Source organism: Malania oleifera, chromosome 13, assembly GCF_029873635.1.
Source record: "Malania oleifera isolate guangnan ecotype guangnan chromosome 13, ASM2987363v1, whole genome shotgun sequence".
NCBI classification, from domain to species: Eukaryota; Viridiplantae; Streptophyta; class Magnoliopsida; order Santalales; family Ximeniaceae; genus Malania; species Malania oleifera.
The window spans coordinates 21,215,265-21,240,709 of record NC_080429.1 but is presented as its reverse complement, the minus strand read 5'-3'; the positions used below and the strand labels follow the sequence as shown (position 1 = coordinate 21,240,709).

At 35.5% G+C, this 25,445-nt stretch overlaps 2 protein-coding genes across 2 annotated transcripts in view; one reads left to right on the top strand and one right to left on the bottom strand.

Moving 5' to 3' along the window:
- Positions 1-10,568, bottom strand: part of LOC131146835 (conserved oligomeric Golgi complex subunit 7) — a 32,924-nt gene extending 22,356 nt beyond the window's left edge. Inside the window, exon 1 of the mRNA XM_058096635.1 lies at positions 10,163-10,568. Within this exon, the coding sequence (XP_057952618.1) occupies positions 10,163-10,447 (285 nt within the window). The 5' untranslated portion in view covers positions 10,448-10,568. The remainder of the gene's footprint in view (positions 1-10,162) is intronic.
- A 1,346-nt stretch (positions 10,569-11,914) lies between these two features.
- Positions 11,915-12,070, top strand: LOC131146834 (large ribosomal subunit protein eL39-like). Its single transcript, XM_058096634.1, has one exon. The coding sequence runs from the start codon at positions 11,915-11,917 to the stop codon at positions 12,068-12,070; it is 156 nt and encodes a 51-aa protein (XP_057952617.1).
- The last annotated feature ends 13,375 nt before the right edge of the window (positions 12,071-25,445 follow it).

Here is a 25,445-nt window from a genome sequence, read left to right as displayed (position 1 = left end):
TTTACACTTGCTCTCTATGGGATTTTATATTCGGAAAGATACCTCACTTTTGATGTTATAAAATATGTCTTTCTCAACACGTGACCAAGCTATTAGGCGCCCATTGACCTCCCATCTGATTACATAATTGGTTGTTTATAGCAGAAATGTTGTTTCAACAATGGCAGCTGCAAATGGTAGAATTACAGCCAAAAAGTGGTAGCTTATAAACCAAAGGATCATAAGATCCTTTCTTGCCTTTACCATTTTTTCAGCAAAACTGCCAATGCTACTCAAATCTAAAAACTCGCTCTAATCTTCATATCAAGAATGCATGTCTCTAACTGAAAGAGCAAGGAATTGTATTAAGAAGAATTCAACTTATTAACATCCAGTCCCATGCCAACAGGGGGGAAAAACCAAAAAAAAAAAACCCAAAAACAAACAAAACAGAACAAAACAAAACAAATGATTTCTTGTCAGCTTTTGTTTTATTAAATTAATGGTGGGGGCTAAGGCTCTAACAGCTTTGTTTCTTCAATTAGGGAATAGCACAGATGTATCAAATTATCAATCAAAGGTTATGTAGCATCCTCCAACCCATTGTCTTGCTACCCTGCTCCCCTTCACTTGCTTTGTTGAAATAGAAGACGTGGATCCTGAAGGTCTCCCCACCACACGAAGTTCAAACCTTGCTAGAGAGAAACTGCCATAGGCATGTTTGCACATGCGAAAAAAACTTCTTTGGTTTGAAATACATTAGATTAAGTATGATATTGATTTATTTCTTTTGTTTTAAAAAATTAAAAACATGTTAAACCACATCAAGCGATATTCAAATATATTTGTTCAGTTATAACTTCTCAATGAAGGCTGAAGTTTGCTCCTCTGGTGAGCCCCCTTCGAGTGGAATGGATTCGCTTGCCCATTGTCCACACACACAGACCAAGGATACGACACCTCAACAAGGGTGACGATCCAAAAATGATTTTTGCGGTCTTATTTGATCCTTTAGATTCTACAAAGTCACCACTAACCTTTTATTTAACCTAGTTATGGTTAGATCATCTAATTACTACTGATAGATTGGTCTCTAAGCTAACTTATGGGCCAAGGAACTGATAGTCATGGTTTATGTAGTCAAAGTCAAGTTTGAAAGTAGGGTTATGTGTGAAAAACTGGTGTCCCCTACACACCCATCACACAAATGTTACCTACTGAGCCACATATAATCACCCAATTGAATTGATTGTCCTTTAATTTGTTTTTATTACCCTTCCTTTAAGTATTAGGTCACCTTGCATTCCTCACAGTAGTCTGATATGGAAACCTCAAGGATCCCCTCACCACAAGAAAACCTTAGAGGGTGCTAATGTATCCCTCTAAGACATTTGTCTTCGAATTAATTACTTTAGTATCAAATGATTCACAATACATGCACAATCACAAATTCAAGGAAGCAATAACATAATCAAACAAGTCATGAGCACTATCGTAGGTGAATAGCATAAGAACATACTTCATCATGCAAACACACAAATGGTAACTAGTCCATAGTAACCAAAAGAAATTGGGGTCAAGAAAGGTTAATACAATACTTCCTTAAAATAAAGAGATTTGAGATCATATGTGCTATGACAGGAAAATTACCAAATAGATTCAAAAGATGACTTTCCTAAATCTTAAGGTTCCAAATTTTCTTGAACAAAGAAATAAACAAAAAAAAAAATCAAAATTCAAAATTTCTTTGAAGGAAACCCCTTGATTTTTTTTAACCCTTTCCATTTTTTGTGTTTTTTTGGCAAACTAGTAAAAATCTACAAGCATGCACAAAAAGGAACCTTGCAACCTAGGCAAACAACTTTAAACCAAATATGAGATCTTCCAATATTTTAAAATATTTTTTTATTTTTAAAATTATTAAAAAGAAATTAGCATTGAAAAAAAATAATTAAAAAAATAATAACAACAAAGATAACAATAATAATCTAAGGCAAATATTGAAAATTAAAGGAAAATATTTTTTTTGATTTTTATTATTGTTTCAATTTTTTTGGACTTTTAATTCTATAGTAATGACGACGATGATGATCTAATGATAATGGGGTAAATAAATGCAAAAAACCATATTTTTTTTATTTTACATACATTTTTTAATTATTTTTTTCTATTTTTAAGGCTATACAAAACATGGGATAATAATTATGATAAAAATAATATATACCAAAAACATCCCAAATAAAAATTATTTTTTTATTTTTTATATTTTTTTGGATTTTATGAATTTTAAAATGATTCTAACTCACTAAAATAAAATTATAAATTTTTTTTTAAAAAAAAAGGTGTATGTGTGGAAAAGAACCCTGTTATTGTTGATCGTCACCTGCTGCATGACCTAGGGTTTTCCAAACTCCAGCTGCAGAGCACTGCTGCGGCTCCTCCACTCCGCAACCTGGTGCCACCCATCACTGCCACCATTGCCTCTTCCTCTTCTCCTTATTCATGGACCTGCTGCTGCGCAGCGACGATTTCTTGCTCTCTCTGCTGCTCTCCTGTCTTCCCATGATGCCGGAGCTGCAGTAGAATACTTAGCAAAGCCAACAGTTCTCCCTCTCTCTCTCTTTCTCTTTCTCTCTCAGGCACCATAGCTGCTATCACAAGGTCTAAGTTCTCACAGCACACCGTGACACTATGATGGCACCAAGTCTCACTTGGTTAAGCCAATGACACACAATTCAAATTCATTGGTTAATCCTACAAGTGTGTGTAAAAAGAGTAAGAAATGTGGATGGCATGAGATATCAGAGAGAATTTGTCCATGGTGCCTTGCACATGGTCTTGAGTGCGTAATCCTTGCCAATGACACACAATTCAAATTCATTGGTTAATCCTGCAAGTGTCTGTAAAGAGAGTAGGAAATACACAAGGCAACAATAGTACAGGAGCTACACCTCCCAACTTTATTCTTATTCAAAGGCAAGGATTACACACTCAAGACATGTGCAAGGCACCATGGACAAATTCTCTCTGATATCTTATGCCATCCACATGTCATATTTATACAATTGACACTCCAACTATCTAAGGTCAGCAGTTGACAACCCCACTGCCTAGGTTGTGCTAGACGCATCCAGAATTTGCCAACAAGGCATAACCAATCATGTCTACAATTATGTTCCTAGAAACATTGTCAAATGTCAACCCACGAGTTATCCCTTCAAACAAGCATGCATGTCAGCCCCTAAAAGGAAAGCTGTCAAATAACTGTCCATTCTGGTCAACATGTCAACATTGCAACCCTTGTCATTGACAATGCAAACAGCGTAAAGTCAACACCTTGCATCGTGCATGATTCCCCTGGAACCATGACTTATTCCACACACAAGCAAGTACCTTGTGTCAATAAAGCACTTGACATATACCCGAATAACCATCCAACCCTGTCAATTGATGCCAGCCACCGTAGCAACTCTGTCGAAAGCCATGACCCCAACCATGTCCATCTCTAACCATGTCGAGTAAGCAACTCAGCAACTATGTGTTCCCTCAGCAACATAGAGTGTTAATTCACCGAATGCCACAAGATAACCATGACAAGCCATCTCGTGCTACTGCCTTGGCACATGAGTCAACAATTCCACATACCTTGGCATGTCAATGGTGATCAAGGGTTTGACAACTGCCTTGATACCAAATAAGGAGCCATTCTCAATCTCTGTCAACTCAACTGCGACCAGCCACCTCAAAATTTCCAGTAACCCAATGACATGCTCACCACTCCCTCACTCCCTCACTCTCTCTCTCTCTCTCTCCCTCCCTCTCCCATTTCCCTATCTTACTCAAGGCTGCAATATAGAACACAACTACAATGTAAAAAGTAAAATCAAGAAAGGAAGAAGAAGGAAAAGAAATGACCAAAAGGTCACACATGGACTTGAGCATGGACAACTAAATTTTTAGCAAACAAAGAGTAGAATTCATACTAATCATTCATGCATGCAAGAAATCCAAAGAACACCTAAAAGGATTACAATTCCTATTAACCATTCACCTAGGAAGCACTACCACTGATATGGAATATGGATATGAAACGATAGCAACACAACAATACGGATATTTAGAAAAAAAGTGGATATGACAAGGCTGGGACACATTAATTTATCAATATAAATAGGCATATTTTATTTTCTAAATGACAAATATTAAGATAATTTTAAGTTAAAGTGAAATATAAGTGCACGCTTATCATAAGTTCACCCATCAATTTTTTAAAAAACAAATAGACCAAAAAAAGAAATAAAATAAAATAAAAATAAAATAGGAAAATGTTTTACTATTGCTCCTATGCTGTCCCCCTCCCCCCTAAAAAAAAATCCCAAACATGCCAAAACCCAATAAAATGGTGAACAATGCTCCAGAACATGAAATTGAAGCTTGGAAATGCCCCAAACCCAAAATATGTTTATTAAAGTCCTAGAAGAGATAGGAACCCTTATTTGATCACTCTTAACTCATTCTTTCCTCACTATTTGCTCAATTATTCAAGAAATTACAATAATTTTGGCTAACTGACCTCAAATAAGATAAAGCATCAACACCCAACCTACGCATCTGCCAAAAATTGTGAAATTGGGTCAAGTCAGCTGACCGCCCACCATCATTTTACCAAAAACCCATTCATAGCCATTCTACATCATCTCCCATACATTTTCTCGCCATTCCCTCCACCCATCATACCATACACAATATTCTTCTCCTTCTTCTTCTTTGTGCTTGGTAAAAATGATATGAGAGAACAATTCATAACACTTGCCCCTAGGTGTGACATAAGAGCCCCCTCTCTGCCAGGAACCTAGGCAGGCAAGTCCATTTGCAAATTGCAGCCAACAGTCCCTTCCCTAAAGGCCAGCCATGGTAGCTGCAGACCACTCCCTTGTTTTTATGAACCATAATCAAGTAATTAAGAATATGGAAATTAATTCAAAATGCACCTTACAAAATTTCCACGAAAACAACCAAACTTCGATGCAATTAGCTCCTCTTTCCTTCTATTCCCGTTGATCAAGTCTTTATTATGCAAAATACAACTTGATCTTCTCTCCTCTTACTTACTCTTATGTTTGGCTCAGTAATGGAGATTCTACCAAACTTGATTGAGTGGAGAGAAATCAATATCCCTTTATATAGAAATCCATAATTGACTCAATTCATCAAAGAGTCATAAATACATACATATGACATTTCCCTTCCTCTAAGATGAATGTACCTTGATTAAATGTGGTACATATAAAATTTTATAGGATTCTCCCTTGAAAGCAAAAACTCGGGGAAAGCAAAAGGAAATGAAGTGAGAATTTAAGTCTCATCTTTTGTTGTTGTTTTCGTCCAATGATCCATTCTCATCTTTGATAACAATTGGAATACAAAGCCCGCGTTATCATATTTCACTGGACCCCCTCCCATTTTATCAAATCCCATATATAGGTGGCTCTAATACTCCCTCAACTCTCTCAAACTAGGGCTGCAAATGAGCCGAGCAGAGCTGAGTTGTGGCAAGCTCAAGCTCGGCTCATTTTTTTCATAAGTGAGCTCAAGCTCGACTCAAGTTTAAAGTTTTCTATTCGAGTTCAGCTCATTTAGCATATATATAACTCAAGTTTTGCTCGAACTTGACTTGACTAAAGCTCATTTCACATATAAAACGAGCCAAATTCGAGCTCAAACTTGACTCGATTGAAACTCAATTCAAACTAATAAATGACCCAAGTCACTAAACTAATTAAATTAATTCATAATTTAATAAATATAATTTGAGGAAAATATATTTTAAAGTAAAAAATTTAAAATCAAATATTTAATGTGATTAATATTGAGTTTGTTCATGAGCCTAATATCAAGATAGTTTAGGAGGTTAATATCGAACTAGTTCACAAACTTAATATCGAGTTAGTTCACGAGTTACTAACGAACTAGTAAACGAGCTGTTAAAAGAGTAAACCTAACAAGTCAAGTATGAACTAGCTCAAACTCGACTCATTTAGTTGACGAACTTGAAAATTACAATAATTTTGGCTAATTGACCTCAAATAATTTTTTGGCTAATTGACCCCAAATAAAATAGCACATCAACACCCAACCCACGCATCCACAAAAAAATTTGTAATTGGGTCAAGTTAGCTAACCGCCCACCATCATTTTACCAAAAACCCATTCATAGCCACTGTGCATCATCTCCCATACATTTTCTTGCCATTCCCTCCACCCATCATATCATGCCTAATATTCTTCTCTTCTTCTTCTTCTTCTTCTTTGTGCTTGGTAAAAATGATATGAGAGAACAATTCATGACACTAGCCCCTGGGTGTGACAATAAGAGCCCCTATCTGCTAGGAACCTAGGCAGGCAAGTCCATTTTGCAGAGAGCAAGCAACAGGCCCTTCCCTAAAGGCCAGTCATGGCAGCTGCAGACCACTCCCTCAAGGCACTTAAGCCATAGCCAGTCTATGCCCAATCCATAACTCTCAGTTGTGCAATACTCAATCATGGATCACAACTTGCCAGATCACCACCCAGGATCCAATCGTGCACAGTTCTACCATCTAAACGGTAAGTCCGTCCTTGCACACATTACAAAAGCCTTACAAAAGAACACCTGCTCTCAAGCTGTGCAAATCCAATTCCTACTAATGCACTTCACACTTCACCATACTGATCCAAAATATGCTCAAGATTACATTAATACAACAAAACCGAGTCTTAGTCCCACTAAGTGGGGTCGGCTATATGAATCCTTTTCCGCCAATTTATGCGATCATAGACCATTTCTTTTGATAGATTCAAAGATATTAAATCCTTACTCACTATCTCCTCCCAAGTTATTTTAGATCCACCCCTACCCCTTCTACTGCCCCCCACAGTAACTAAGTCACTCTTCCTCACAGGTGCACTATAAGGCCTACGTTGCAAGTGTCCATACCATCTGAGTCGTCCTTCCCTTATCTTATCTTCTATAGGAGCTACACCTAACTTACTACGAATATGTTCATTCCTTAATTTATCTTTCAATGTTATACCACTCATCCATCTAAGCATCCTCATCTCGGCAACTTTTACTTTTTGGATATTATGTTTCTTCGTCGCCAAACAATCTGATCCATATAGCATAGCTGGTCTTATAGCTGTCCTATAAAACTTCCCTTTCAATTTTAAAGGTATTCTACGATCACATAGAACACTTGAAGAACTTCTCCATTTTACCCAACCTGCTTTAACTCTATGCATTACATCATCTTCAATTTCTCCTTTAGCTTGCATAATAGATCCAAGGTATCGAAATCTACAAGTGCTATTTATTTCTTCATCATCAAGTTTAACTTTGTCTCCAATATTCCTCCTATCATTACTAAAATTACATTTCATATATTCTGTTTTATTTCTACTTATCTTAAAGCCTCTAGATTCCAAAGCTTCTCTCCATAATTCTAACTCAGCCTCTACTCCATCCCTAGTTTCGTCAATTAATACAATATCATCTGCAAACAACATACACCATGGAACCTCCTTTTGAATACTCTTAGTCAATTGGTCCATCACTAAAGCAAAAAGATAAGGACTCAAAGCAGATCCTTGATGTACACCTATGGTAATTGGAAATTCTCTAGTTTCTCCATCTATAGTCTTTACACTAGTCATTACTCCATCGTACATATCCTTAATGACATCGATATACCTACAACATACACCCTTTTTTTCTAAAACCCACCATAGAACTTCCCTAGGTATCCTATCATATGCTTTCTCAAGGTCAATAAATATCATATGCAAGTCCCTCTTCTTTTCCCTAAACTTTTCCATTAATCTTCTTAAAAGATAAATAATTTATGTGGTAGATCTCCCAAGCATAAAACCAAATTGATTTTCTGAGATCTTCGTTTCTAACCTTAATCTTTGTTCAACTACTCTTTCCCATAGTTTCATCGTATGACTCATAAGTTTAATTCCACGATAGTTATTACAATTTTGAATATCTCCTTTATTTTTGCATATAGGTATTAAAGTGCTTTTCCTCCATTCATCTGACATTTTCTTAATTTTTACAATTGTATTAAATAAATTAGTTAACCATATAATTCCGTTATCACCTAAGCATTTCCAAACTTCAATTGGGATGTTATCTGGTCCCATAACTTTCCCATTTTTCATCTTTTTTAGTACAAACTTAACTTCGTTAACTCTAATTTTTCGAATAAATCTTATATTTTTAGTCTTTTCCTCATTTGACAATTCTAAATTTAAGCCTTATATTTGGTTTTCGTTAAACAACTTATTAAAGTAACTTCGCCATCTTTCTTTAATATCTTCGTCCTTAACCAAGACAATATCATCCTCACTTTTTATACATTTTACATTTCCTAAGTCCTTGTTCTTCCATTCTCTAACTTTAGCAAGTTTAAATATATCTCTTTCCCCTTCTTTTGTACCTAATCTATCATACAAACTATTAAATGATCTATATTTAGCTTCACTAACGGCCCTTTTTGAATCTTTTCTTGCCTCTTTATATTTTTCAAAGTTATCGCTGTTTCTACATTTTTGCCACGTTTTATACCAAATTCTTTTTGTCTTTATGATGTTTTGTACATCTTTATCCAACCACCAACTTTCTTTACTATTTGAGAATCTTCCCCTTGATTCGCCTAAAATTTCTTTTACTATCTTTTTAATAGAGCTAGCCAATCTATTCCAAAGAGTATTTGAATCTATACCATCCTCTAAGGTCCAATCCCCATCTTTGATCATTTTATCTTTAAATTTTATTATATTTTCTCCTTTTAGGTTCCACCATCTAGTTCTCCTACACTGGTTTATTTTATCCTTTTTCTTCCATTTTTTAATGCATATATCTAACACTAAGACTCAATGTTGTGTGGTTAGACTTTCACCTGAAATAATTTTACAATCCTTGCATGATACACGATCTACCCTCCTAGTTAAAAAAAAATCTATTTGAATTCATTATACTAAAATCATATGACATAGTAAAGTCTAAGATCATCTCCCCAGACTCATTTTTGTCTCCATATCCATATCCTCTATGTATCCTTTCATAATTTTTATTATCTCTTCCAACGTGTCCATTCAGATCTCCTCCTATAAATATTTTCTCAGTTCCTGGTATGCCTTGTATAATATTATCCATATCTTCCCAAAATTGTCTCTTAAGATTTTCTGTTAAGCCAACTTGAGAAGCATAAGCACTAATGATATTTATTATTTCTTGTCCTAATACCATTTTGATTTTTATAATTCTATCCCTTACTCTAGTTACATCCACAACGCTATCTTTTAAGTTTTTGTCTATAATAATGCCTACTCCATTCTTATGTTTTTCTTTTCCAGTGTACCAAAGTTTAAAACCTGATTTATCGATTTCTCTAGCTTTCTCTTCCACTCACTTAGTTTCTTGAAGGCAAATTATATTAATTCTTCTTCTAATCATTGTATCCACAATTTCCATACTTTTACCCATAAGTGTCCCTATATTCCAAGTTGCTAATTTAATCCTAGTTTCCTGAACTAACGTCTTTACCTGCCCACGTTCAGAATGATGCAGGAACCCTCGCATATTTGACACCGTGCCCGGGCGCCGACACGGCGCGTTGCTTCGGGGCGACGATTTAGCCCACCCTCGCCCACTTTTTGCTACACTCGGGTGGTTCAAGTGCAACGCGTCGCTCGAAAGGGACGCCCCAACAAATATTCGGTAAGGATTCATATCATAGTGATCTGACAAATTTTACGCTGGCTGTCAGCTACCTAACGCAACCCTCCTCCTTAACCCGGGCTTGGAACCGGCTGTGTGTGAAAAAATTAGGACATTAATAACGTAACAAAATTCTAAAACATCCTAACCAACAAAAACAGGTGACAGCGAAACTACATTCAAGTTCCAAAGAAATTTGGACCGTATGTTCCATTCTATGTCACACGAGTTGCCAAATTCTAAATCAAGAAAGCATAATTTCGCAGCACAAATTTCGATCAGCAGAACACCTCTAAACCATGGGGAGAATGCACAAATTTCGATTAACACCTCCAAAACCCCCGGGGGGGGGGGGGAAGAAAGCCAGAAACGCAAATTTCGCGAGGCAATATATAGAGGAGGAGGGGGGTGAATTAGTACCTTCTTTAGCTTGAGGAGGATGGAGGAGACCGCGGAGCGAAGGGAGAGGGAGTCATCGCGGATGCGGATGACGTCGCGGGAGGCGCGAGGGACGCGGAGGATGGCAGCAGCGCTCTGATCCTCGAGGGATGCGGCAATCTCCTCGGAGACCATCTGAAGCTTCATCTCCAGATCGACGAGGTGCTTGTCGACAGAGTCTTGGGGGTGGCGAGCCTGGCAGGCCGCGTTGATCCATTTCTTTGGGTCGAACTTCTCATCGGAGAAGGAGTTCAGATCCACCATCATTTTGCCAGATCACACTCGTTCTATCAAGTCATGAGCTCTCTCTCTCCCTCTCTCTCTCACTGAGGATGTCTCTGTTTCAGACTACAGGCAATTGCTGCTGGTGCCGGAAGACGAGACGGGATTTTGAGTTGGGGTATTTTGGGCATTTCGGTATAAAATTCCATTTTTAAACTTAGTTGTTTTCTATTTTCTATTTTCTATTTCTCCATCGTAAATAAAGACATTATAAAAATACATTTATTTATAATGTCAATTTTTTATTTCTGTTTACGATTTTAAAATATTTATCAAAAAATAAAATTTATATTTTACAATTTTTTAGTTATTTTGACAAATTATTGTCAAAAATTTTAATATTCAGAAATAATTGTTTTATATTAAGTTATTCATTTTATACATTTTTAAATTAAAATAAGAATTAAATGATCACATAATTTAAATATAATAAATATATTTTTTTAAATAATAATAATAATAAAGTCAATTACAAAATACAATCACTATTTATCAATTGTCATGTCCATAAAATTTTTATTGTAAACTAAAAATTGAAAATACAACAATTAAACAAAATAATTATAATAAATTATATTATTATTATAGTAATTTATTTAAAGTGTAATGTTTGTAATTTTATCATTTTAATCATATTTTTATAATATTATTTGATTTAAAGATGAAATTGAGCATCTTCAATTAAATTTTTAATCTATGTTAATTTTATAAATTTTAACCAAACATATTGTTGGTTTCTGATTTTTAGTTTCTATTTTTGATTTTTAGTTTTTTTTTTTCGATTTTTAATTTTTTTAATTTTTTATAATAATACCGAACAACCCCTAAATTGGTGTCTGGTCTATAGATGTATTGAAGCAATGTTGGGATTAAAGGCGTATTTACTTCAAAAAATAATTTTTATAAAATACTTTTTCTAGAAAAGAAGTATTTCTTAAAAAAAATATTTATCTGGAAAAGTACCAGTAACTAATTTCAAAATATTTTTAGATAATATTTTTAAATAAATGTTTTTTTCTCTAGAAAATAATTTTTTTCTATAAGTCATTCCAAACGACCCCTTAAGCCAAAAATTATAACAACATAACAAATAATTTTATATTTTACTTTAATATTCAAAATAATATAAAACTTGATTGCTAAAATATGCACATTTAAAGTTATTTGTACAATCCAAATGAATACTAAAAAACAAAGTAGATGCTTATAAGATGTATGCATAGTTTGAAAAAGCATACCAATAATAATCATGTTACAAAAGTTTTAAGAAGATAAATAAATCTTGTTAATCATTATGTTTTTGTTGTAGTAATTTGAAAAGCATGCAATCCGATCAAATAAGCAAAAAAAAATCAATTTAATCTGACTTATGTTCTTTATGTAGCATTCAAACCGGTGTCGCTAGCGTTCCCTCGGCCGTTCGGCTTCCTCTCCGATCATGAAGAATTGAAGATGGCGTCACACAAGACCTTCAGGATCAAGAAGAAGCTGGCCAAAAAGATGAGGCAGAACAGGCCTATTCCTCACTCGATCCGTATGAGGACTCACAACACCATTAGGTACAATGCGAAACGCATGCATTGGCAGCGTACGAAGTTAGGGTTTTAAGGTCGAAGCATTTATTTGTTCATGTTCGAATCAAGCATTTTTTGTTTACTTGTGAGACTCCGTTTGTTGTTTAATCAGTTGGGAACTCAACCGAGTCCTTTGGCAGAGATTTTGATGAGACTGATGTTTATCTCATAGTTTATATCATATTTTAAGTGATGATTTGATCGTAAAGTTGTTGCACAATTTGATCTCGTTGGTTTTTAATATTCTATTCTCCTCGTTTTTGCGGAGCAAAAAAAAAAAATGTGGCATTCCAACCAAATGACTATGAAATTACGTCGACACACCCAGTTATTAATGGATAAGTTACCTCAAACTTGCTTGAGCTAAAATTACAGGCGACATCACATGTTAACAACCAAGTTCTCCCTGTCCACTTTAATAAATGTTACATATATTTATCCTTTCTATTTTAGATTATACTAACTTGTAGTGACACGTTTCATTGCACAATCATGAAAATGAATGAGATTAGCATTAATTTTTAATATTAAAAATAAAGTTATTTGCACACTACTTAATATTAATTATAAATTACTAATTATTTTTTTTTAACGTGAAAATTCTTTTCATTGAAAGAAATAGTTGCTTTTAACTAAATATTTTGACCTTTTAACTTTTTCATTATTTATGTCACGTGATAAAGCCCTTTTGAGTACTAAAAAAAATGTTATTAGACAAATCACTTAAAATAAATAGTTATAAAAAGGCAGACATTTGGCGTCAATTGAAATAAGTACTTTCAGGAAGCATTTTTTGTGTCATTTGTTTAAAGATAAAATCTAACAACATCTCTTAAGTTTTTCAATTAAAATACTCCATCTCTTGAGTTTTTTAAAATTACTAGAAAAAAGAAAAGCTTAACATTTGTTTAATTTGATTGACCTGATAAAATTTTCGTTAGTTGACCATAAGTCAAAGGTTACGAATATGTGAAAAAAAGAGTTATACCCATGATAAAATGACAGTTTAAAATGACATCAATTTAATAAATTAAATTAAGAAAATATGTTCAATATAATGTATTGAAAATTGGTGCTTAGCGCTCGAAGACTTGATCGATTTTCAAATTGATCGGTCCAGTCAGTTCAATCACCTTCTATCAACCAATCGATATTAACATAAAAAAAAAAAAATTTAAAACTATTATTTCATTTTTTTAAATATGAAAAAAAAAATAAAAATTATTGTTAAATCATAAAAAATACTCAATAATTATAATGCTACAAAATATTTGTTATATGTAATTTTCATAAAATTTTAATGACTAAACAAATTATAGAATAAGTAAAGCATAATTAATATTTTTAAATCCAAATAAGCTATTTAAAAAATAATTAAAATTCAAAATTCGTATTATAGACTAAAACTATAAAATTGAATATTAGTTCTTCTAGATGTAAAATTTGAATGTTAAATGGATTTTAAAAAATCAAATATATATTAATTGTTGACCTTTGCGTGAGTTAATTTATCAATTCTTTATGATTATATTCAAGTTGTTATATTATTAAATATGATATTCAACCAAACCCAGAAAAAGCGAATTGCAACTCAACCAACCAGTCATTGTGAGATGATTTTTGAACTATATTTAAAATAAAAAAGACATACTTAATAATTTGATTTGGATTAATGTATATAACAAGTATTTTGGAATAATATAATTGTTTGAGTATTTTTTTTATGAATTATGGGCATCATTTATTTATTTTTCATATACACTTTTTTAAAAATTAAAATAATAATTTAATTATATTATCATGCTTATGTCAATTGGTTGACTCGAAATAGTTTATGTGCATACATTCACTTATAAGTTCAATTTTCAAAAACATATTATATTTTGGGTTAGATAATAACATGTCATTGATTCACTCCACAACATCTTAGACTTTGATGTTTTTATTTATTTATTTATTTAAATTAAAGCAAAAGTACATAATCAACCAAACTTAAGAAACATATTAAATGTGAGGTGAGAATAAAAATGCTCAAACTTTTTTCATGAGTAACAATTATAGCTTTGTTAAACCAGAGGTTAGACATAATATGCCTAGTTACGAGTATCCAACATAAAATTGAAACCTCTAGTACCCTTTTATTTTATTAGAATCATGTTACTTGGATTCTACTTTGGTGACAACCAATTCGATAAAAAACATAATGGTTAATTACATATTAATGTATCCTTATATGTGAAACAAGTCTTATACATTCAAAAATTAGTGTCAATAAGTGCTCTAATAACATTAGTTAATAATTTTTCATAAGAAGGATATTTAACTTATTTTATGAACCATAATCAAATAATTAAGAATAAGGAAAGTAATTCAAAATATACCTTACAAAATTTCCACAAAAGACAACTGAATTTTAATGCAATTAGTTTATCTTTACTCCTATTCTTGTTGATCAAGTCTTTATTAGGCAGAAACTACTTGATCTTCTCTTTTCTTACTCAGTACTCTTACTACTATTCTTAATGATAGAGATTATACCAAACTTGATTGAGTGGTGAAAGGGATCGGAAGCCCTTTATATAAAAATCCATAATTGACTCAATCTATCAAAAAGTCATAAATATATACATATGACCTTCCCTTTTTTAAAGACGAATGTACTTTATTAAATGTGATAAATATCAAGTTTTATAAGATTCTCCCTTGAGAGTAGAAACTTCGGGAAAGCAAAAAAGTAAATTAAGTGAGAATTTGAGTCTCATCTTTTGTTTCGTCCAATGATCCCATCTCTCTTTGATAACAATAGGAATACATGCAAAGCCTCTATTATCAAATTTCACTACACCCCCTCTAATTTTATCAAATCACATGAATAGTTGGCTCTAATACTCCCTCAACTCTCTCAAACCTAGGGTTGCAAAAGAGTTGAGCCGAGTTGAGCTGTGATAAGCTCAAGCTTGGCTCATTTATTTCGAAGCAAGTTCAAGTTGAGCTCGAGTTTTATTTGAGTTTTAATTTTTTTTGTTCGATCCGACTCGTTTAGCAAATATAGCATATATATAACTTTAACTCGACTCGAGTTTGACTCGACTAAAGCTCATTTCACATATATATAAATGAGTCGAGCTCAAGCTCAAACTTGATTCGACTAAACTCATTTTAAACTAATAAACAAATCAAACCGCTAAGCTAATTAAATTAATTGATAATTAATAAATATAATATTTAATTAAATATATTTTAAAGTAAAAAAATATAATATTTAATATTTAATATGATTAACATTGTGTTTGTTCATGAGCCTAATATCAAGTTAGTTCACGAGTTACTAACGAACTAATAAACAAGCTGGCTGGTGAGTTGTTAAACGAGTCGATTTGCGAGTCTAACAAGTTGAGTATGAATTAATTCGAATTCAACTCTTTTAGTTGATAAGCTTGAAATTTGATCTCAATGTTGACTCGTTTAACTTAATAAATGAATTCAAGCAAGTCATTATCAAGTCGAGCACCGAATAGTTTGCGAATGACTTGACTCATTTATAGCCCTATTCAAACCCCACACCTTCCCAATTCACCCCCTCACTTTGCCCAAAGAACTTCCCTTCAACTTGAAACCCAACCCTTCTCTTCACATGATTCATTTCTCAATTTTGGCATGCGCGTGTATTGTGTCTTGTTGAACTTTTCAATATTATATAGGCTAGTAATTGTGAAAATTGTGGTTGAGAAGCCTTTTGGTTTCCTAAACATATTTTTGTAGCTAGATACTTTTTCTTCATGTATGGTAGTTTTACCATCTAGTCAACTTGTAAATGTTGCATCTCAAAAAGAATTTTCTATTGTTCATCGCTAATTTTAATTAATTTGCTTATAGTTGGGGATTTACAAAACATAGCACTTGATCAAATGCAAAATCTGCAAGTATAATTGGTTTGAGCAATTGAAAATTATCTTTTTGTCACATGTGAATTGTGAAAACTGGATCACCAATCTTTGTTGCTGTTAACTACAAAAAAACAGCGAGTAAAGCTTTGTTACAGTTCAATAAAAATTGTGTTCCTAAGGACGAAGAGGTGTGTTTGCTATAGAAGATCAAATTGAATCCAAGTAGATCACCCGTTATGATTAATAGAGCTACTCATTTTCTTCATTGTAGGATTGAATATTTGTCATACCCCGAACCCGCAGATGGGTCTCAGGTGTGAAAAAAGTAACCTAACCTGTCTCTATGTCAATTAAAACATACATGATACAATACAATAAAAGGGTCCGACCCTATGGGGTATACGGATGCCCTATACCCATACACATATACATTCATACTCATCAAATAAGCAGCGGAAAATGTTTCATCTATCCATATAATATACCATACCAGAGTCTACAACACTAGGATATACAAACCCACACAACACTAAGATATACAATCTCATAATTACAATACATACTCCGGGTGTCTACAAAAACCATCACGACAACCAGGTTACAAAACTCGTACCTACTCAAGTACTAAATGTAGCTAAACGACACCCCCACTTCCGAATGCGTGGATGCTAGTTTCGGTTATCCGAAGAACCTGAAAACATTTGTATATACATTCGAGGTGAGACACCTCTCAGTAAGGAAGAAAACATGTTATATCAGTGTGTGGCATACCAGTGTTATTTTACGCAAAACATAACACCGTACAATACGATACAGTTCAGAAACATTTCCATGCAGTTCCATACAGTTCCAGTATTTTCACAAATCCATTCCAGTACATACGATACCCAAACATACGGTCAGTGTTGTCACACTAATACACAACTACCTTGTGAAGAACGGAGTCTCATAGCGATTACGTTGCCAATACAGTGTAGCTCACACCCCTCAGTGACCAACCGGAACACACTGATGATATCACACCCTCGAATATAGAGCTGGACACTCTCGCTCACAGTAATGAACCGGTACATGGTGCAACGTACGGTAATTAGCCGCCACATAGTTGTTTCAGCGTACGGTAATTAACCACCACTAGCTGATTTCACAAAATCTGGAATCATTTTGGAACTCACTTTCCTTTACTCATTAGCGTATGGTAATTAGTCGCCACATAGTTGTTTTACAAAATACCTGGAACAATTACATACAACCATACATTTCACACTTATTTGATTTACGGCAAATTATATCGTTTTCCAATTCAAGCATACAGTTTTATACAAATATAGATTACGGTCATCTCAATAATATCATTTAAACATACCAAACAATTTTCCAAACAAAGTCGAGATGATCCCTGAAATCCCCAATTTTCCTGAAAACTGTAATCCGAAAATCTCATATTTTATCCCATAGATTTCCCCAAACAAGTTACCAAAACATACATACGATCGTAACCTATAGGCTTACTGATCCCGATTTCAAAAAGTAACTGATATAAACTGAATCCTCTTACCTTAACCCGAATTCCAACTACGAACTCTACGGTCCCCAAAACTACAAACCGAGACTCCAAAACCTATAAACCACATTACAATACAAGCTTACAACTCATACTACTATACATATTTCGAATCAGAAAAGAAAATCGAGCCTTACCTCGATTTTGGCCCGAAACCCAAAACTACTCGAAACGAGATTCTGATCCACTAGAAACGTAAAGAATCCTTCCTTGATCCTCGCAGTAATGTCTGATTTACGAATCAGGTGACGAACGGCGAAGAAACCTAGAGAGAGAGAGAGTTCTTCAAGTTCTAAAGAGAAAGGGAGAGGATATTCTTGGGATAACTTAGTGATTAAGCAAAGGAAAGTGATATTTATAGCCCTTGACTCGACCGTCCTCCTCGACGAAATGGCGCCCTCGTCGACGAGTCTGAGATTCCCAGTTTCCCAAAATCTCTCGGCTTCTCCTTGTCGACGAGCCTCTGAATTTCATCGATGAGCACAGAAGGGACTTCGTCGATGAACTTTGGTTTTGTAGACGAACTCTACACAATTTACCAATTTACCCTTCTTTTACATAATTAATTCATATATCACGGTTCGAGTTCTTACAATATTAGTTTTGAAAATAAAATAAAACAAAATTCACAAATATGCTAGAAAACCCTAGATGTGCCTACTACTAGCAACACACTACAAAAGTAAGAAATTTCTCGGTCGCAACTACAAGCGTCGCACCAATCATCATCGTTGCAACTCACTACAAAAGTAAGAAATTTCTAGGTCGCATATGCAAGCGTCACACCAATCATCATCATCTTCCTCATCACTTTCATCGGAGGATTGTTGTGTAGCTAGAGCCAGGAGACGCTTGTGAGTTGTGATCTGTAGAACTACAAGCCGGAGACGCGTCCGCAGCATAGCAGTAATCTGTGGCTATTGATTGAAGATGATTTACTGTAATTCCTCAGTTTCATTTATTGTAATTTACTCCAGCTATCTATAAACAAAGAAGAGCTGTTGAGAGGTTATGTATAGAGAAGAAGGAGAGAGTGTAGAGGAGTGAGGAAGAGAGAAGATAGAGAGAGAGCTGCCTCTAAGAGATTGTATTCTTTCCTGGTTGTATAGTGGATTGTGGTGTGCTCTATGGACGTAGGTCGATCTAGACTGAACCAGATAAATTTATGGTGTCTCTAAATTTTATGGTGTTTGTTTATTACTTACAGGGTCCTAACAAGTGGTATCAGAGCTGAGTTTGGAGCAGAAACGCTAGATCGGAGAAAATTCACCGAAAACATAGCCCGATCCAGTATCTCAAAATTGAATTTTTAGGCCACCATCACATTCATCTCGTCGATACGAAGCCAACGATGCAAACTAGAGCTCAAAAGGAGCCCATACAACACCACACGCGCCTTGCCAGAGTCGTCCGTGTATTCATGCGCTAGTGACCTGCCGGCCACACACCTGCACATGCTCCACACATCTTCCTCATCCGACCACTTTCACCCGACCCAGTAACCCACTCCAAATCCAGACCGTACCTAGCCCAGATCCATACCCAGCCACTCAACCGACACGCAGCATCCCCGTCAGACGCCATGTGGCAATCGCAGCATTTGACATGTCAGAGCTGCCATGTCATCTGCCACGTCATCTAGTGGGACCAACAGAATCCTCCAGCAGGTGGGCCCTACAGTGTCACGTCAGCACCACGTCAGCAGTAGATCCCACACCCTACCACGTCAATAGATGGTGTCACTAACGGTAGGTATATTCCATTGAGTTTGGGAATATTCCGTTATGGTTGACCAAATTTGACCAGGTTTGACTAGATCTTTGACCGGGCTTTTCGGAACCATTTCAGGTCTGTTTTTCAAACAACTCGAACCATTTCTAAGGTTTTCGACCGTTTAGAATCCAACCGTACTGTCCATTTGAACTAATTCCATCTCTAGATTAGCAAATCAGGATGTCAAACGAAAAGAGCTTAAAAATCGAGATGTTTAACGACAACAATTTTGGTTTCTAAAAGATGCGGATTGAAGATTACTTGTTTGGGAAGGAGTTGCACTTACCATTGAAGGGTAAGTCAGCATTTTTGAATGAGGACGAGTGAGATTTGATTGACCGGAAAGCTCCCGGAGCTATCAGAATGATGTTGTCAAAGTCTGTCTTATTTAATATCAAGCATATATCATCCACCAAGTCTATGATGGATGAGCTTTCTAATATGTACGAGCAGTCGTCTGCAGCTAATAAGGTACGTATTATGAAAAAGTTATTTACTATGTCCATGTCTGTAGGTGAAAGTTTTAGCAGGCATTTGAATAGTTTCAACGAGTTGTCGGACCAACTCCCTTTAGTCGGGATTACATTTGATAGTGAGATTTGTGCCCTACTAATTCTCAATCAGTTGTCCAAAAGTTGGAATGGTTTTGTTACTGCAATCAGTAGCTTCGTAGGCAAATCAAAGCTAGTATACAATGAAGTCGTCAGCATGATTTTTACGGAAGAAATCAGAATGCAGTCAAACCATGGTTCCACTTTGAGTTTAGTCTTAAACATGGAAAGTCGAAGGAGTGGAAACTAGCATGGACGATCAAACAATCGCGAAAAATCTAGGCACAGGCGGTCTAAATCTTGAAATCCCAAAGGTTCTCAAGACACAGGTTCACAAGGTACAAAATATATTGAGTGCTGGAACTATGGAAAAACTAGTCATTACAAAAACCAGTGCAAAGTTCCGAAGAAAGAATACGAGACAAAGGCGAAGACAGAAGCAAATGTTACTTTAAAAAATGATGATATGTTGATATGCTATTTGGAGAGCAAAGCGAGTCTTGGGTGTTAGACTCTGGAGCTTCATTCCATGCCACTTGCAGTAGAGATTGCCTAGAGGAGTATACACCAGGTGATTTAGGTAAAGTATACCTTGGCAATGATCAACCTTGCAACATAGCTGGCAAGGGGACAGTGAAGATCAAGATGAACGGGTCAGTATGAAAGCTGGGAGATGTTAGATATATTCCAGACCTGAGGAAGAACTTGATCTCAGTTGGTCAACTGGCAGATGAAGGATATAACACAACTTTCATTGGTGATGAATGTAAGATTTCGAAGGGTGTACTGACAATTGCATGAGGTAAGAAAAGTGGTACTCTTTATGTAACTCCTAATGCATGCATGTCTATTACAGTTGCTACAGAAAATGATGATAGCAACATTTGGCATCAATGACTTGGAAACCTGAATGAGAAGGGACTTAGGTGATGCAATCAAAGGGAAAGTTGAGTGATTTACAGTCAATGAAGATTGAAACATGTGAGGATTGCATATTTGGGGAACAGAAGAGGGTCAGTTTTCAAACGAACACCAGTACCCCAAAGAAAGAGAGACTTGAGCTAATCCATTCAGATGTATGAGGACCAACGACCATTTCATCCACAAGTGGGAAGCATTACTTCGTGACATTTATAGACGATCATTCTTGGAAGGTATGAGTTTACTTCCTGAAATATAAATCTGATGTTTTTTATGTTTTTAAGATTTGGTAAGCAATGGTAGAAAATGAAACTGGTTTGAAAATCAAGAAACTGAGAACCGATAACAGTGGTGAGTATAATGACATCGAGTTCAAGAAATTCTGCTATGAGCATAGTAATAGAATGGAAAGAACTGTGCTAGGTACGGCTCAGCACAATGACGTAGCCAAGCAGATGAATAGAACGTTGATATAAAAAACTAGAAGCATGCATATGTAGTTAGTTTTACCAAAGATGTTTTGGGTAGAAGCAGTCAATACAACAACTTACTTGATTAACAGGAGTCCATCAGTACCATTGGACTATAGTCTACCAAAAGAAGTATGAAACGGTAAAGAGGTAAGACTTTCACATTTGAGAGTTTTTGGTTGTGTTGCATATGTACAAATCAATGATCATGTCAGGAATAAGCTTGATCCGAAATCCAGGAAATGCACCTTTGTTGGTTATGGTGGAGATGAATATGGGCATCACATTTGGGCTAATGAAAACAAAAAAGTGATCAGAAGTAGAGATGTGATTTTTGATAAAAAGGTAATGTACAAAGATAGACACACAACAAAATCTACAGAGTTTGAAACAACCTTTGTAGATGTGGATGATGTCCTAGAAGGTGTAGGGACATGACAGCGGAACACCAAGAATCCTCAAGTAGAGGAACATGTGGAGCAGATTGTTGCATCACTGTCTCCTACTCCAGCACCAGAGCTTAGGAGATCTTCTTGGCAGCATGTACCAAATAGGAGGTATGTGAATCATTTACTTCTTACAGATGGAGGACAACTTGAATGCTATGTTGAAGCATGTCAAGCAAGAGATTCGAGCAAGTGAGAGCTTACAATGAAAGACGAGATAAAGTCTCTTACCTCCAACAAAACATGGGAACTAGCTAAGTTGCCCAAAGGTAAGAATGTAACGAACCAAAGAATAATGGTATTTAAATAATTAAAAGAAAGGGAATTGGAAACAAGAACAGAAGGAGGCAGTCAACGACGCTGCATTTTAGATGGGATAATCTTGAGGAATTTTTCAACTCCTCTTCAACGAACACAAGGGACTCGTTGACGAGGGTATAAAAGGAGCTCATCAATGAGGATAGAATTCGTCGATGAAAATATACCGAGAGAGGATTTGTGGAAACCTAAAATTCATCGACAAGGGTTGAAGTTTGTCGACGAACTTTCTACAGGACTCGTCGACGAGGTGATGTGGCTCGTCGACGAATTCCGCAGTATAAATAGGGTTAAACGTGATTTTCAGTTCATTTTCCTGCGCAGAACCCCTCCCTCTCTCATCCTTCGATTCATCCTCCTTCTCTCTAAGATTTTAGGCTAGATTTCCGCCGGTTCGACGATCTGAAGCCACTACGACGCTCTTGAGAAAGTTCTTTACAAATCTGCCAAAGCAGATCGTCGGTAGGGCTGAGTTGGAAACCATCCCAAATCCAAGGTAAGACTTTCTACTCTGTATTTGGTTATTTTACAATTTTAGAAAGCGTAGTACGCGTAGAAATACTGAACTTTAGTTCTGGAGAATGTTGTTTTCAGGGTATTGAATGGGGAACCCTACGGGTGTAGAATTGTTTGTTTTAGGGGCTTTGCAAGAATCAGGTAAGGGGATAAATTAAGTTAGTATTTTATTAAAAGTATTTATAATACTATAGCATTTGATTTCAAGCAAATAAATATATTTATATATGATTTATATTTGGGAAATACTGATGAAAATGATGGTATGTTAGATATATGAAAAACCTGTTTCATGTGGCATGAGTAGAAATTGTTATGAAATATTGCTTTCTGGGAATGTATTAATGATATGGATTTTTATAATGGAAAATCGGCGTACGGGCCAAGCTATGTGTATGATTTACCGGCATATGGAACGAGCTATGGATATGATTTGCTAGCGTACAAGCTGTGCTATGGAAATGATTTGCCGGCGTACGGACCAAGCTATGGAAATGATTTTCCAGCGTACGGGCTATGCTATGATATGATTTGCTGGCGTACGGGCCGAGTTATGGTAAAATGTGAAATACCAGCGTACAGGCCGATGATTTTCATGATATATGTATATATGAAAAATGATATGAATGATTTGATAATTAATGGTATGAAATATTCATGTATCACAGTTTCAGTATATGTTATATGATATCAGAACCTGGTTGTCTTGGTCACTTACACGATATCGTTGCTATGTGTCCATGGTTATCATGATCATGATATTTGTGTTAACACCGCTGTACGGAGTGGTGTGAGATTGGATGGTCAATGTGGTTTTTAAGAAGTGTGTGAGCGCCCCTGGTGTATGGACCAGGTCTGGCAGACCCATCAGACTTACAGATTGTACTTTTGACTTGGCAGTGGTCAGCCAACCATTATCAGGTCCCGCCTTCAGGTCACACAACCCAGTCATATGGGGATAATACATGACAACAGTCAACTAACCTACTAGGAATGTTTTTGTATTATATTTTGTGAGATGAAATATGATTATGAAAATGCAGTATGTTCTGCCATATTATGATAATATATATGTTTTCCCAAATATGACATAACAGTTTGCTAAATATGTTTCCATATGATATATGTATAACACGGAATACTCATGTTGCCACACACTAGTATTAGTTTATTTCCCTTACTGAGAGGTGTCTCACCCCAAAATTTTATAAACTTTTTAGGAGCCCTTGATAAGAGAGCGAGAAAAGCCCCGCTGATCTAGTGCTATTGATTTGCCCTCTTTAAAGGGTAAGTTTTAGTAGGGACAGTTGAATTTTGTAGGAAATGTCTCTAGATCTTGTTTTTAGGATGTGTATACTAAAATACAATGGATATAGTGACTGATATTTATGGTATTGTGATGGATGTTTTCGTATTTATGATATTGTGATTGTATGTCTTTTGCTGCTTAGGCTTCCGTTATGTGTTCTGATGTATCCCTGGTACCCACAGGTCCAAATGGATTATGATCGACTGAGCTTGGTGATATTGATTATATTATAAAAAAAAATATGTGAAAATTAAGCAGGTCATCACAAATAAAGCTCTTCACAACAAATGGGTGTACAGGATTAAAGAAGAGCATGATGGATACAAGAGGTATAAAGCCCGATTAGTAGTCAAAGGTTTCGAACAGAAGAAAGGAATTTACTACACTGATATTTTTGCACCAGTTGTGAAGTTGACAACCATCAGATCTGTCTTGAGTATTGTTACCTCAAAGGGCTTACATCTTGAGTAGTTGGATGTGAAGACGACGTTTCTTCACGGTGATCTTGATGAGGAAATTTATATGCAACAACTAGAAGGTTTCTCAATTAAAGGTAAAGAGAATCTTATATGCAAATTAAAGAAGAGTTTGTATGGTATCAAACAAGCTCCTAGGCAGTGGTACAAGAAACTTGACACCTGTATGCAGAGGAACAATTTTCAAAAGTGCAATTCTGACCACTGTTGCTACTTCAAGAGGTATCGTACTAGTTATATTATCCTATTGTTATATGTTGATGATATGCTAGTCGTAGGATCAGATATAGAAGAGATCAGAAAATTGAAGCAGCAATTGTCAAAGGAGTTTGATATGAAAGACTTGGGTCCTGCAGAGCAGATTCTTGGGATGCGGATCTCTAGAGATAAGCAACAAGAAACATTGCGGTTATCTCAGTCAGAGTACGTCAACTGTGTTTTACAGAGGTTTAACATGAGCAGCACCAAAGCTATAACTACACCATTGGCAGGTCACTTTTGTCTCTTTAAGGATCAGTCTCCCCAGACAGATGAAGAAAAAGATTTCATGGTTAAGGTACCATACGCCTTAGTCGTTGGAAGTCTCATGTATGCTATGGTTAGTACTAGACCAGATATTGACCAAGCACTAGGAGCTGTCAGCAGGTATATATCAAATCCAGGGAAGACTCACTAGGAAGCAATGAAGTGGATTTTGAGATATCTACGTGGCACTATTGATAAGTGTCTATGTTTCAGTGAAAGCAATTTGAAAATTAAAGGGTATGTAGATGCCAATTTTGTAGGTGAAATTAATCATCACAGAAGCACCACTGGGTATACATTCATTGTTGGCACAATAGCTGTTAGTTGGATGTCATAGATACAGAAGATTGTTGTTCTATCCACTAACTGAGTATGTAGCAGTGACAGAAGCTAGTAAAGAGATGATTTGGCTTCAGGGTTTGTTAATAGAGCTTGGATTAAAATATGGGAGGAATATTTTGTATAGTGACAGTCAGAGTGCGATACATCTGGCAAAGAACTCCACATTTCATTCCAGAACTAAACATATTGGACTGAGTTATCACTTCATCAGATCTCTAATAGAGGACAGCATGTTGACACTTGAAAAAATCCAAGGTAGTAGGAATCTGGCAGATATGTTAACAAAGGTGATGACTACAGAGAAGCTGAAA